The 13,437-nt window shown below is 44.7% G+C and overlaps 2 protein-coding genes across 4 annotated transcripts in view; both read right to left on the bottom strand.

Annotated features, from left to right (window-relative positions):
* Positions 1-4,702, bottom strand: part of LOC146207605 (uncharacterized) — a 29,361-nt gene extending 24,659 nt beyond the window's left edge. Inside the window, exons 1-4 of one of the 3 annotated variants that reach the window (XM_084589057.1) lie at positions 4,474-4,702; positions 4,182-4,292; positions 3,663-3,771; positions 523-599 (exon numbers count right to left, since the gene is read on the bottom strand). In XM_084589057.1, coding sequence (XP_084445183.1) covers positions 523-599; positions 3,663-3,771; positions 4,182-4,280 — 285 coding nt within the window. In that variant the 5' untranslated portion in view covers positions 4,281-4,292; positions 4,474-4,702. Of the gene's footprint in view, positions 1-522; positions 600-3,662; positions 3,772-4,181 lie in introns of all 3 variants that reach the window. The other 2 variants (XM_084589049.1, XM_084589038.1) reach the window with 2 other exon arrangements.
* Positions 4,703-9,111: 4,409 nt separating this feature from the next.
* LOC146207606 (uncharacterized) overlaps positions 9,112-13,437 on the bottom strand; it is a 90,072-nt gene continuing 85,746 nt past the window's right edge. Inside the window, exons 17-19 of the mRNA XM_084589067.1 lie at positions 12,537-12,650; positions 11,052-11,507; positions 9,112-10,683 (exon numbers count right to left, since the gene is read on the bottom strand). Of these exons, the coding sequence (XP_084445193.1) occupies positions 10,427-10,683; positions 11,052-11,507; positions 12,537-12,650 (827 nt within the window). The 3' untranslated portion in view covers positions 9,112-10,426. The remainder of the gene's footprint in view (positions 10,684-11,051; positions 11,508-12,536; positions 12,651-13,437) is intronic.

Consider the following 13,437-nt stretch of genomic DNA (forward strand, 5'->3'; position numbering starts at 1 on the left):
AGAGTCGCAGCTATGATACACTGTGCAATTGATTTAATATGTTTTGAGGCTTTCACTTTGTTACATATAGTTATAATACTAGAAGCTAGCCACTAGCACAGAGGGAAGAAGCCTGATGCTTTTATTACTTTACTTTTTCAAGAAAATATGCCTTTTTAACACCTTCAAAGTAAGCCCCAACAGCCCAAGACAAGTGAACGACTGCAAGCCTCCTCATTATGCTGCCTGCTAGAATAATATAAGAGATCTTCCCTTTTTTCCTTTAAGACATCATAAAAATGCTGGAATTTGCAGTCATCTTTTATTCCAATGCTGAAGTAATCGGTGTACTAAAAGCAAACAAACAAACAAACCCCTAGGCAGTATGTCTACTGCATATAATTTTACCTTGTGGCTAGCGGTATTCATTTAAGACAAGTTCTCCATTCTGGGTTTCAATGCTCTGAACTGCAGTAAGTAAAAGGGCTGAAACATAGCATATGGGCCACTTTAAAAGACACAAAAACTGTGTTAGTCTCGTACCTTAATGAGGTTGGCATTGATGTAGTCTGAACCAGGAACTCCTGGGTACTCGGATAAAATAACCCTCGTCAGGTCATCTGAAATGTGAGCACAGCAATTCTTTGAGTCGACCTGTCCCATATGGCGTATTTGTACACAGGACTACCGTTAGTTCGCTACACAAGTGGATATCTGCCGATGACAAATAATAAAAAATATTCAAAAAAAGGGGACGCAAGAAAGGAAGTAAAATACAAAAGCATATGCTAAGCGACACCACAAAAGAAGAAAAAAGAGAACAATCTTTTTCAAGTTAATAAGTTCTTTATGCAATTTAAAATACAATTTGTATTTATCTAAAAACCCACACTGCAACAGTGGTTGGCTCAGGAGGTGCCGCATGTAGTCACTTTTTCATCCATTCTTTATTTTTTTCCTTCGTGTGACAGTTGTTTGTATGCGTCGCATATTTACATCCGAGCTCATACTTCCAAGGAACTACTTTATTCAGACCTTGGTGCTTATATTATGCAACATCCGTCACGATGGCTCACTGCAGCAAAGGGCATTTGCACATGTTACCACATTTCCGCTTGCGCATACCGTCAAACGGGACATGCTTGACACGCTGGGACGCATAGGCTCGTCTGCCCTTAGTACAAACACCCAAGCAGGTGGCCCTTCTCTTCAAAGCGCCATTGCTTCCAACACAGCCGCACATCAAAGCAAATGTGGTCCAGGCACTTAGGGACCTGGAGGCGGTGCTTCAGATGGCCTGCCCCTTCGCTAGGCGTGCAGACAGGTCAGGAGCAATAGCGCTTTGAATTGAGCGACCACCAGCCGATGTGTTCGCATTAAGAGTGGAAGGCCCTGTATATGCACCGGCTCAGCATTTAGCCTCAGTATGCTAAGCACACCGGAATAATACTGGCAGCACTGCTTCATCAAAACGCCAGCATAAATGATTTTAAAAAATCAGAATGGTAGCTCGTCCACCACCTCCAAAGGAGTCTTGGAAAAGAGATTTAAAATCAGTAAATTTAACAGCTATGCAATACCAGACTGTAGCTTCCTTGGCCAAAAATCTGGGTTCCCCATATGTGCTTACCCTGAGTCAGTCATTAGGTATGCAAACGTCGATAGCGAGACGCGTGAAAACTACAGTCAACAGTCAGGAATGCCAATCTGATATTATGAATCGGTTAAATTTGCCGATTTAAATCATTCATTCAGGAATGCCCTCTGGAGGCATGGCTTCTGTGCATAAGCAGCATGCTGTTACATAAAAAGGCTTGCATTACAAGCTCATTAGGTGCCATACATTCAACATGATTCCATGAGCCCAGGAATGCTTTGATAATATTTGCCCACACTGTACCATTACACAGATTTTTTTTATGTCAGTACTGAAGATAAATTACAAAATGCTGCAGGTTGAGACCACAGGCTTAAAAAACATACAAACCTGTGCAACCACAACGAACCTAATCAATACTCAATTGAACAGCTCAAGGGCAGTCCAGAAACAGATATTAACAGTTATGCAAACTGTAAATCATGATGCTGTAATCACTGTGCAAAAACAGACAGCTATCTGGAGACTGAATGTTTCACAAGCTGAAATAAATCATAATTTTAGCAAGTCAATAGTCATGCCTCACTAATATGGACTCTTTTATGTAGACTAACATCCAAAAGTAATTCAAGCTGTGGGGGATGCTGTAGTGGAGAAATCCAGAAATTTTCACTACCTAGGGTTCTTAAATGTGCACTGAAATCACAAAGTAGACAGGCACTTTGCATTTCACCTCCATCAAAATAAGGCTGGGATCGAACATTCATCCTCTAGGTCAGCAGCTGAGTGCCGCAACTACTAGGCCACCCATCGGGGCCTATGAACACTTTGGTTTGAAGGCAAAACTACTATGTATAAGGTGTCATTCATAATAGCAAAAAAAAAAAAAAAAGTTTCCCAATTTACTTGGTTCAGTTAAAAGCGACTGAAGTGTGCTAGCATATATTGCCCCTATTTAACTTGGTTCAAGCTTTACCTTTTGTATCCACAGTGCCCGTTAAGGATTTTTGTTTGCATACATGCACTTTGCTGCTCGCTTAATCAATAATACCTTAATTTCTGCCTCTATTATCTCTTACATTACATGCACTGACATACAGACATAAGCTACTGCATTGTGTGAAAGACCACCCAATCCAGATATAATGCCTTGTTTTAACCAAGCCGCATAAGCATGCCTACACGGCTTCTCTGTAGCATGTCTGACTTGGAATCCAAGGGTTCTAGGTTCGATTCCCCAATTTGGCAGGAGCTGCCAGCTTGAGAATGTTGTGGTCTCACGACATCACACAACCTGCCAACATCAGTCAGTTCCTGGTTATGTCATTTGACAACCTAGCACCAGTGCATAAAGAAAAAATACTTGTGGTTGAATTTCACAAAACCATGCAAACAAAACCCATCTCTCAGGCATCTATGATTTTATGCTGCCTTTAGCTTGCCTTGCAATCAAAATACAGGGAAGAAAAACGTTTAATTGAGGCAGTCAATGAGTTCGGTGCATTTGCACCCTGTCCGCTCTCTGGGGAGTGAGGCTCTATATTAACGAAGTACAAATACAAGAAAAAGTTTGGTATCCGTAAAAGCCGGAGTCATCCACAATATGTAATAGGGATTGTATTAATGCAACATAACGACTGTACTACGTAAAAGAGAAAATTAGGGGGAGGGGAAGAGGCAACTTAGAGGAGTGAGAGACTTAAACGATCACACCCTAAGCAGCAACTTAAATTCCGCTGACACTACCATTCTACCTTCGGGCCGTGGACAGATGGCCTGGATCTTTGTCCACTCATCAATGCTATTTCTGAAATAACTATGCGCTTATACACGAAAACAAAGAAAGGACAATAATAATGAGACAGGGGCACCATGATGGTTTCGGAAGGACAGGGTCACACACGTGTCAGTGTTAATGTTGAAAGTTGCCCCCCTACTCTGTTGTTCCTCTGCTTTCATTATTAAGTGCACAATTATTTCAGAAGAAATAATGAAGTCTTACTGCACACGCTTACCACACAGGGACAAGATGGTTATCACGAAGAGTAGAAAACTATGTTCTAGTTGAAATCAGTGTCATGCTTACAAGGTAGAATGTCTTTGTATCTATTCTTCTTTCGGTTGACTTCTTTCTGACCTTCAGTGCAGGCATATTCGGGATCAAGCTTCAGGCGTTCTGTCAGTTCCTTCAAACTCTGAAATGTAAACAGAATGCGGAATTTCCGGCATCTTCGCAGTGATTAAAATCAAGGATGTTAGTATTGTCAATGAGACGCACAAAAAAGCAAGGTCGATGCACTACAAAACACAGCGCACTGACAGCCCATTAGGACGCAAGAAGAATGAGAATTTCATGTCAAAAAACTAAACAGAACGCAGTACATCTGAGCTTTGCTAAAAGAGGGGTGCGAGCACGGAAAACCACGACATCGCATTCCGAAATAAAGCGGAATTGGGGCACGGCGCTATTTTTGTATCCAACTGTCTACGGCCTAGTTTAGGGGACAACAATTCAATCCTGTATCAGTGTGCAGGCGTAACGTGCAACTCATCACGAAAGAAACCTTACACAGTTCAGAGCGGGGAAACAAAACAACGCACATACCTGAAACTCGGCTTCAAAAAGGTCGTCTCCCAGTTTCTTGCGCGCTTCCAAAGTTTCAAAGTGATTCAAGAAGTTCTTGAGAACAACTTTTAAAGGCATGACGCTGTTTGACTGGCACGAAAACATGTGCGCGAATTAAAAGGGGCCAAATTACACACACAAAGTGGCGATGAATGAGTATATTGTCACAAATAAATGCAGCTCGTGGACAAAGCCATGCGAGCACCACAGGACAGCCTTGCAGTCGCACAACGCACTCATGCGAGACGAAAAATAGGCCAACGGCTCTTACATTTGCCCCAGTGCAGCAGAAGGAGATATATTATGTACAAAACGTCCTTCAACTCATAAGAAACCAACAAGAGTAGAAATATTAGCAACCACAACACAACTAGCGAAAGCACCTAAACTTTTTTACATTTTTGTTTTAGCAGAAGCTGCATGGCAATGACGATGCCGCTGCCACGGCTGCCACCCCAATGATCATTCCGCACTGGAGTGTTCCGCCAATCCACTCACATCTACTCCCCTGATGCAGTATGCGTAGTAGTGGTATGCCGCTTGACGTGCACCGTGGACTGCATTTCACAAAACACGCCATAGATTATTGATTGCCAGCCCACTTACTATTAATTTTAACACTGCCTTGGATAGCTTTATCGACAAAAAAAAACGAAACTTTTGCGCGCCTTGCTAACTCAGAACTTCGAAACGTGTCGGCGCTCAATTGCGCGCAATATGTTGTTCGTCGACAAACATTGAGACGCACTTCATTTGTTTTTGTTTTCATTATTGCAAAATTTTGTTGTTCTCGTAGTTACGGTAGCAATAATTTGGTGTGTAGCGACGAGGCCCGCACTTTGTCTCGGTCGTGGTAGTCGCGATATCATCAATTACTCATGTGCTTGTAGTACCTGTGACTCACTCGAACTGGGTAACGAGCGTCGACGTCGATCAGAGAGCGCCCAAGTATGTGAGCCGTAGTCGGGCACCCTTCGCACGTAGAACACACTACGCGTGCTTATCAAGTGACGATGAAAAATGCGCTGCTGGCTGTGCTAGCGGTACTGGGCGCGTTGGGCGTGCTCTTCATTTCCATCTATCTCCTGCGGAGAGCGAGAGTCATGAACGGGGAAGGTGCCAAAAGTTTCCGCTACGTCAAGTTGAGCCAAAACGGTGACCGGGTGACTGAGAGCCAGTGTCTCGTCGACGTATCCACTGACGAAGACGACGACGACGAAGACGACGAAAGCTCTCCGGCCACCATCGATGTAGAGTCGCGCACGACGGGTGTGGTGAGGATGAACGGTCAGGCCGGCTACAGAAAGTCGGCCTTAGCCGAAAACGAAACCGACGAAGAACTGCTGCAGTGAAATCGTTCGACAATCGAGTGACGTGCCTTCGGGCGCTTCGCACTTTGGTCTGGTCCCTGCTTTTTACTATGGTTTACTGTTCCTCAGTACTTTTCTCTTTTGTCGCCTAACTTATTTGGTGCTTAAATGTGTCCCACACCATGCAAGAAGCTCTTCCTTTTCATCGAAGAGCTTTTTAGCCGTCCTGCACCGAGGGTTGTTTATTGTGTGCAGCGTCATGCTGTGGTCGTTTTAGCGGTACGAATCTTGTACATATTTTCATTCTCGTTTAGGGTACTGGGGTAGGGGAGTCATTGGTGTGTAGCATGTGTATAGCGACGTGTATGTCTGAGAACTTGCGTGTGCAATCATATCGCCCCCTAGACTTACTGCAGCAAAAAAAAAAAAAAAAAAAAAAAAAAAAAAAAAAAAATAAAAGGACACGGGAGCACTTGGCACTCAGCAGTCACTACTACACTTTGGCCGGGACACATTTCCACAACCATTGTGGTTAATTTCGCCTGGGTTGCTGCAGCCACATTTAACCCTTGTCCACCTTGATTGTGGCTGCGGTTTATCCAGGTATCGCGTTCATTTGGGAATGGCTGCCATCCTGCAATGTGCACACTATCTTTGTGATAATGCAATGATGCTGTCCATTAGTTTACTTTCTCTCTTTTTTTTTTTTTTTTTTTTTTGCGTCCACATGAAAATCTGCTTGTTGCTGCAGATTTAAAAAATGTAGTTCTGAAGTGAAAAAAGGACCTCCTGTTTTGAGCCCTACACGTGGGCATCTGTTCAGGGCCAAAAAATGACCAAAATGTTATCAAATACCATTGCCAAAATCCATATTCCACTGAAGTTGCATAACAATTGGCTAGACAACTGTTTTCAAATTATTTGCATTGCACAGAGTAGAGAGTTTCGGTTAAATAATGTTCACTATCAACGCCTCAATATCTATATATTTTGTGTATGTGCATGTTTAGTTCCTTGGAACCATGGCTCCAATTTAGACTTGCCATTGAAGCAAGCTCAGAAGGTGTTTGTATGCCATGGGTTCAAGTGTTCACATTTTATTTATGCTGACAGTATAGATCTTGGTATTTTGCAATTGTATTTGTGACATTGCTTGTGAAAGTAAAAGTGTCGAGAGATGCACTTTGACGATTGCTGAATGTACCTGCAGAGACAGCAGCTGTGGGCTACATGTGGAAAAGGCAGAGCATCACAATTGACTGGACAACAGCATATCGTGCATACTGAGTTTTATTACAACTCGTTATATTGCCACTGCATATTGCAACAAACAATACTAGATATATCTGCTGGTGCGTATGGCAAAATAGATTAACACAAAAAAATTAACATCAACAGGCTGAAAAATTTGGCAAACTAACCCATCGATAGCATGAGCAACAGAAAAAATATTGTCACCGATTGTCTCGACTAAGGACAACACCTTCAATGGCTTTTATTCGCAGGTTAAAACAACGTAAGCAAGCTCTCAATCTCTGAGAGCATGTATGGCACCAGTGAGAAAAACTGGAAGGGAAAGAACCTTTCGAACTGTTTTAGACAGTTTGCATATTGCAGTGGCACTATATCCATCACTCTTTAAAAAAAAAAAAAAAAAAAAAAAAAAAAAAAAAACAATGTAGTCTTAAATACACTTACAACTTTCTATCTACAATACCAAACGTGTAATATATATATCTATATATCAACACCAAAGAAACGCTGCCCTTTGGAACTTCAGAAGAAGTAGAAGTCAAACCCTGACACACGACGATTGGCACTGGGCATTGCAGCTTGCAAAAAACTATACACGTAATCATGCAGATGGGGAATGTTTTCCTCAGTTTCTGTTTTCTCTTCCAACATTACAACTGACCTCAGTGCCTTCCTGAGTCGAACTGTACAGAATATGGCTAGCACACAGTCGGCCATTATTAACACAACACACCGCTGCCATGTTTTCAGGGTGAACAGATAAAGGAAGTTGAACATCATGAGAATCGAGGCTTGACTGAAGGTTTAAAATTTGGACAAACAATAACCGGGAGATCTCATGCTTAAACATGTGGTGAAAACGTTTTTCCTTTCCCTTGTACCTTTTACAGCTGCGAATGACCAGCGAAAACCGATCGGGCACCTATACTTCAGACCGGTCAGCATGAGATTAAGTCGTTCACTGTATGCCTGGCTCGAGTTGATTTGCTGTTACACGAATTTTTACACTCTTTTGCTCTCTCCTTCTCTGAAAACATTCTTTTTGCGAGTGTGGGTCATTATTTTAAATAAAACTATGTTCTCTGGACATTGACTAATGCTACAACGATCCCGTTGTCGCAAGAGCTATACAACTATGTACAATTGCCTATATACACATTTGACTGCAATGATTATGAAGAGATACTGACATTTGAGCTAACATAGTTGAAAGGCCTGTATCCACCTGAGGGCGAAAATTCTGAGTTCACTCAGTTTCTGGTTTCACTCTGTTCCTGTACACGCCACTGTAATGTAGCTCCAATGAGATTTGTACGCACTACAGTCTAGCTGCGCTGAACTGAGAATTAACTTGAGAATTCAGCCTCGGTAATGCCCGAACAGGTAGCAAAAGCTGCTGCACAGATCTTCAGGGTGCGGTGCAAGAAAAGTAAAATGAAGTCAAGATGAGCCGATTGGCCACAGCATATTCGTGGGGTTCCCCTTAAATATACAGGTACTCTGTGTAGTAGTATATTGTTGGTCAAGTCACAACCTATGAAGATTTTTTTTTTTTTTGCACTAGAAAGCAAATGGAAATTTCCTCCGTGACTGCTGTCAAAAGGTGCCACATTACCACGTCTCCAAAGTGGCACTGGGTTTTCTGTAAGCTGGAAAATGACAGCTTTGTTAATGCCATGCACCAAATCATATCCCGCCCTTCCTCATTTTGTATAACATTTCTAGTGTGACTGCTCTCTGCAGTCTGGCACAAGCCAAATTTAGAGTGACTGCTAAATCCACCTGAGACAGTGAAGTATATGCAGTATAGCGTCTGTCGCTAATTAGTGATGACAAATGTGTCTTTTGGCACCTTTCTTTCTGAAATGACTTTGCGAGAGATGCTGATCTTCATTGCGTACATGAGAAAGACAGGAGAAAGGCTCGATTCATTATGTTTACCACTCGGGGTACGACATATGTCAGCTTTCAGTGCAAGCAACAGTCAGCCCAACAACAAATAGCTTACCACAGACGTGCCACTCTTTCGGACATTCCGTTCAACAGAAGATGAAAGAGACTGAGCCACAGGCGGCTACTATGTGAGGCACGAAATGTTACACATAGATATACATTACACATATATAATATATATATACATGTATTGACGCGACTATGTTACAACACTGCAACCCCTAGGAACAAATGGGTTTACAAGAAATTCCACAGATATGTATTACAACCACAGAAACAACCATTTATACACAATGACTCTCTTTTCGCCTTCTTCTTCTTCTTAAATTAGGGTGGTAGTGGTGGTGTTGGTGCTCTGCTATATACATTATGTAGCTAACCCCCCCCCCCCCCCCCCCCCCCCCCTCCTTGAGACACTCAACATCCCTTGCACTTCACTATATACACATGGACACGCACAGGACATATAGGAGCACAACAGGTAACTGTTTCTTTTTAAACATGGCACAAGTTAGCACATCTCCCATCACTTAGAGACGGCGGACGCACATGCCACGCTCGTGGCATCATCACTCGGGATTCCTTCTTGAAAACTTACATCTTTGGCTGCTGGGCAACAAGTGAAATGCCATAGCCTTGCATCGAAGGGGGCCACGCAGTGTCAGTTCAGCAGCACTAATCATTCGCACACTGAGTAGGATCTACAAACATATACTGAAGTACCAATCAAAACGGCCTCCAAATTATTGCCAACAGTGCAAAATAAGGCTGAACAAGTAGGGAACAGCAAACTTTGGTCAAGCTTGACGAAAACAGAAGCCTGGGCATGTCTGGCACAACAGGTACAAAGCAAGAATAAGAACAAGAAAAACAAATTCGTGCAGCTCGACTCAACCCACCAACACCGCACCAATATTTTTTGCACTCCTCTAGGCAAGCCTGGCTACATTAGCTTTTACATGTTGGTTTGTATTTGAAATGTGTCCCCCAATGATGCAAGGCCAATTTCCAATGCAGCACAAAAATGAACGCATTCGCCGTCTCTTGTATTCCTCGTGTGCACACAGCAAGCGAAAACCTCGGCAAGTGGTGGCCAAACAGTGCTGCTTAGTGATGTCTTCGCAACCAAACATCGCTAAAGCACGATGAACTCCCCTGCAGTGCCATCTTCAGGATTATTTCTTCACTTTGAAATTTATGAGAGCCTTCATTCGGAACAAATCTAAGATTTGGCCATTCAGGCACAAAGTTCAGCCAAGCAATCACACCAGCTGGTCATCTACTTGCGGCTTAGTGATAAAGCAAGCAGAGTTCTTTGCAGCTCGAACTTTGGCTTATGCGGGACTACCCTGAGCCACCAAGTGCCGAGGCATTCCTGCTCCACAGACATGTAGACAAAGACATACTGCCGCCACATTCGACATCACAGGTGGCGTTATTAGCAACAAGTTGTGTGAAGCAACTAATTTTGGCCGAGCTGTCTTTAGGAACGCACATTTCAGAAGTGCTTCTCACGTGTCCGCCTGAAAGTGTCGCCGAGTGGGCGAAGGGCCGCATGGCATGGAGCGGTGCAGCAACCCAAGAGCGTTGGGCATTAGTACCACCTGCGTTGCCAAGCACGGCAGCAGTATGCACTAGCCATGTTTCAGGGCCAGGCGGAGAATGCGTCACTTTTGTATGCGGTGTGCTGCCATTCTTCGGCGGCTGCTAGACCACCGTAGCCATCGTGGCTACTGCCTGCTGGCAGGCAGCAGACGACTGTGACGGCCTCTTGTGGCTGGTGTTCACGGCTGCTTTGTTGCGCCGCCTTCCCGGGGACAAGTGAACGTCCGTCACGGCTGGCTGTTGCCCCACTGCCGTAGATGACACATCCTGTTGGCTCACTGATGCCGGTGTCAGGCAGCATGACTGCTGGGATCCAGCGCCACTGACTGTCACCACGCTGCCACTGTTGTGGACAATTCCTGCACAACAGAAAAAAAAAAAAAAAAAAAATATGACATCCAGGTTAAAATCTCTGCTGTTCAGATCAAGCTATCACCTTAGTGGTAACTAACAAACCTTTCTTCACAAGGCAAGCAAAAAGCCATTAGCGGTCAGGTCATGTCCACTACAGGTAAATCCCCTGTATTGCTCTAAGTACAAGACAGGGCTGATTAGAGGGCATTATGCAAGTGGGCTAAATTTAAGTAGGTGCTGCGTTTTTCTCTGCACTTCATTTTCTGCCTTTATGTTTCCGCCAAAAAATGAAAACCCTGCAGCTTGCCGAGGCAAACTGGGATGGTAAAGAAACGAAGCTATTATAGAAGTTAAAAAAAACTGGAACACACACCTTTGGGCTGTAGTCGGCAATGCAACGATGCTGAACTCCAGCTCCGCACGCTTCTGGGGAAGGTAGAGAAGCCGGAGTCCCGTTCGTCACTGCTGCCGCCACCACGGCCACCACTGGCTCCACTGCTCTCACTGCTTGCGCTGGAACCACGACGAACTCGGATGTGTCGGCGGGCAAGAGGAACGGACACCGCTCGTGGTCCCAGCTGGCCCTCCGAGAGACACCGGGCTTGTCCACTTGCCGATGCCGTTCGTAAGTGGACAGGGGAGCAGCTACTGGGGAGGCAAGGCCCCGTCATGACAGGGTGTCCTGAAGCTAAGCGCCGCTGTAGTGTCGTCTGCTCTGAGAGAGTGCCGGTCGCTGCCCGAGGCTGGAAACTTGTCAGAGCTGCCCGCACGTGGGGAGGGCTCGGCTGGCCACTACTCCCCGAGCTCAGGCTGCTGCCTTCTCCTCGACCTGCACCATAGTAGAAGTTTGTGGGTGGGGACGGCAATGAGCAACAGCAGCTCTCTTACCCACAGTGGACAGCTGCACTGCAGCAAGGGGAAAGGAATGACAGTGGGGTGAAAAGGGAAACTAAGAGAAAGAGTAGCCGTAATGGAGGGCAGCGACTAATTCAGACCAACCAAGGCTCTTAATTTGTGCAGTGAAATCACATATTGTTGAAGCACTTTTGGCATTTCACCTCAACCAAAATTCCAGCACGGTCGCAGGGCTGTAAAATCAAGCAGTCTGCAACCATTCCACAACTGCCACTTTTTAATGAAACGATCACACATAGCCCCTGCAACCAGTGTATTTGCATGCAAAGTTTGCACAATCTAAGTCGAGAAGTGAAAGTCAACAGGACGGCCGCTTGCTGCTCGATTTTACATCCTTTTGACCCTAGTTGCAAACCAAGTAACATGCTCTGCGGCAATATCCTGCGCTGATAGCAACACAGCATTTACTTCGTGTCTCGTTTCCATATTCCCCTTGTATGTTTCCGCGGTAAGCGCCCCAGGTAGACATTTCTAAATCGCTACGCTGTGGCTCACTGCATAGGCTTAACACAAGATGACAGCTGTAAACAATAGCATGCAGCGAGACTCAGAGGACACTGAAAATGTGCAATAAACATCAGCAAAAGCTCTAATTCCATTTCTTTCTCGTGCAGTGCAATTTATTCTGCTACCATGATTTCCAAACGCCAGCAATGCTGCAGCACGACTGATTCGCTGTATCTCGGCGCTTGCCACCACATCCTCTGCTTAACAACAAAAGCTAACGCAGCAAGCTAATGAAAGATCAGCATGCCAAAATAGATGTCTCAGAGGCCACGCGAAGATCATGCTGCCTAATGCCATCACTCCTGCCTTGCCATTCTTACTACTTCCACATCTCCTCCAAAAAGACTATTAATGCAAGCCTTCCTTTCTCGCAGACGGTCAGCTATCATCCGTGAGAGCGGTTTACAACAAGGCTGATGATGAACAGGGCACTGACCTCGCATGAAAAACGGCACCCTGCTGGCACCCAGTATGAATGTCTGGCTGCTGGTATCAACCTGAGAAGCCAGGTCATCACAACTTTGGTGGCCGCTTTCCTTGCTTGAATTATCTGCAACGGAGAAGGGTGAGGCGTGCTTCATAATGAATGTTTTCCAGACCAAGACAAGCTTTCGTTTGCTTCTCACTTCAATGGCAGAACTTTCTCTCCTTTTACCAAGTTCAAGTCTGGTGCACCAAATTGCCAGAACAATGATGTTCCAAACATAACTCACTTAAGATAGTACACACTTTTCAGAGTTGCATACGAAGCAATAGCGCAGCAAATTTGGCTAGTTACCCGAGACCACAGATTTCTGCAAAGCCCAAATATGAAAGACAACAATGAGGTGTGCAGTTGTCCTATTTTCAGAGCCGACACTGCCAAATGAATCTGCCGCACCTTTATCCGCTGTGGACGCACTTTTTATAACCCATGCATGGGCATGATAAGTTCAATTTTTCCTTGTTCCTCCTTATAATAGGCCACACTATGTTAGCCTCCCTGACATTCCTTCTTTGCTTTCCATCTCTGAAAGTGGTTCGCTCAGTATACCACCCTCCTGAGGTGGTACCAGATGAGCGTCCAAGATGATGCAAAAACAAATTTTGGTGGCAGCCGAGGTTCCTTTTCCTGTTTCCCTCCCCCGTCACAGTAACAATAAGCAACACGCCCATGGGTCGCCGTGCGACAGACTGACAAGATAGGGGAGAACAGGGGACACTGTAGGAAGCACTGCTGTGGTTGTGCTAGATCAAGGAATTGCACGAAATGCAGGGGAGGTTCAAAGGTCAAGGCTACCCCTGCCTTGCATCTGCAGTCGTCCTATGCGCTATACTGACACAGTTCACTTTGTTCA

The sequence above is a fragment of the Amblyomma maculatum genome, chromosome 1 (assembly GCF_055883805.1).
Source record: "Amblyomma maculatum isolate TAMU_Amacu chromosome 1, ASM5588380v1, whole genome shotgun sequence".
Classification (NCBI taxonomy): Eukaryota; Metazoa; Arthropoda; class Arachnida; order Ixodida; family Ixodidae; genus Amblyomma; species Amblyomma maculatum.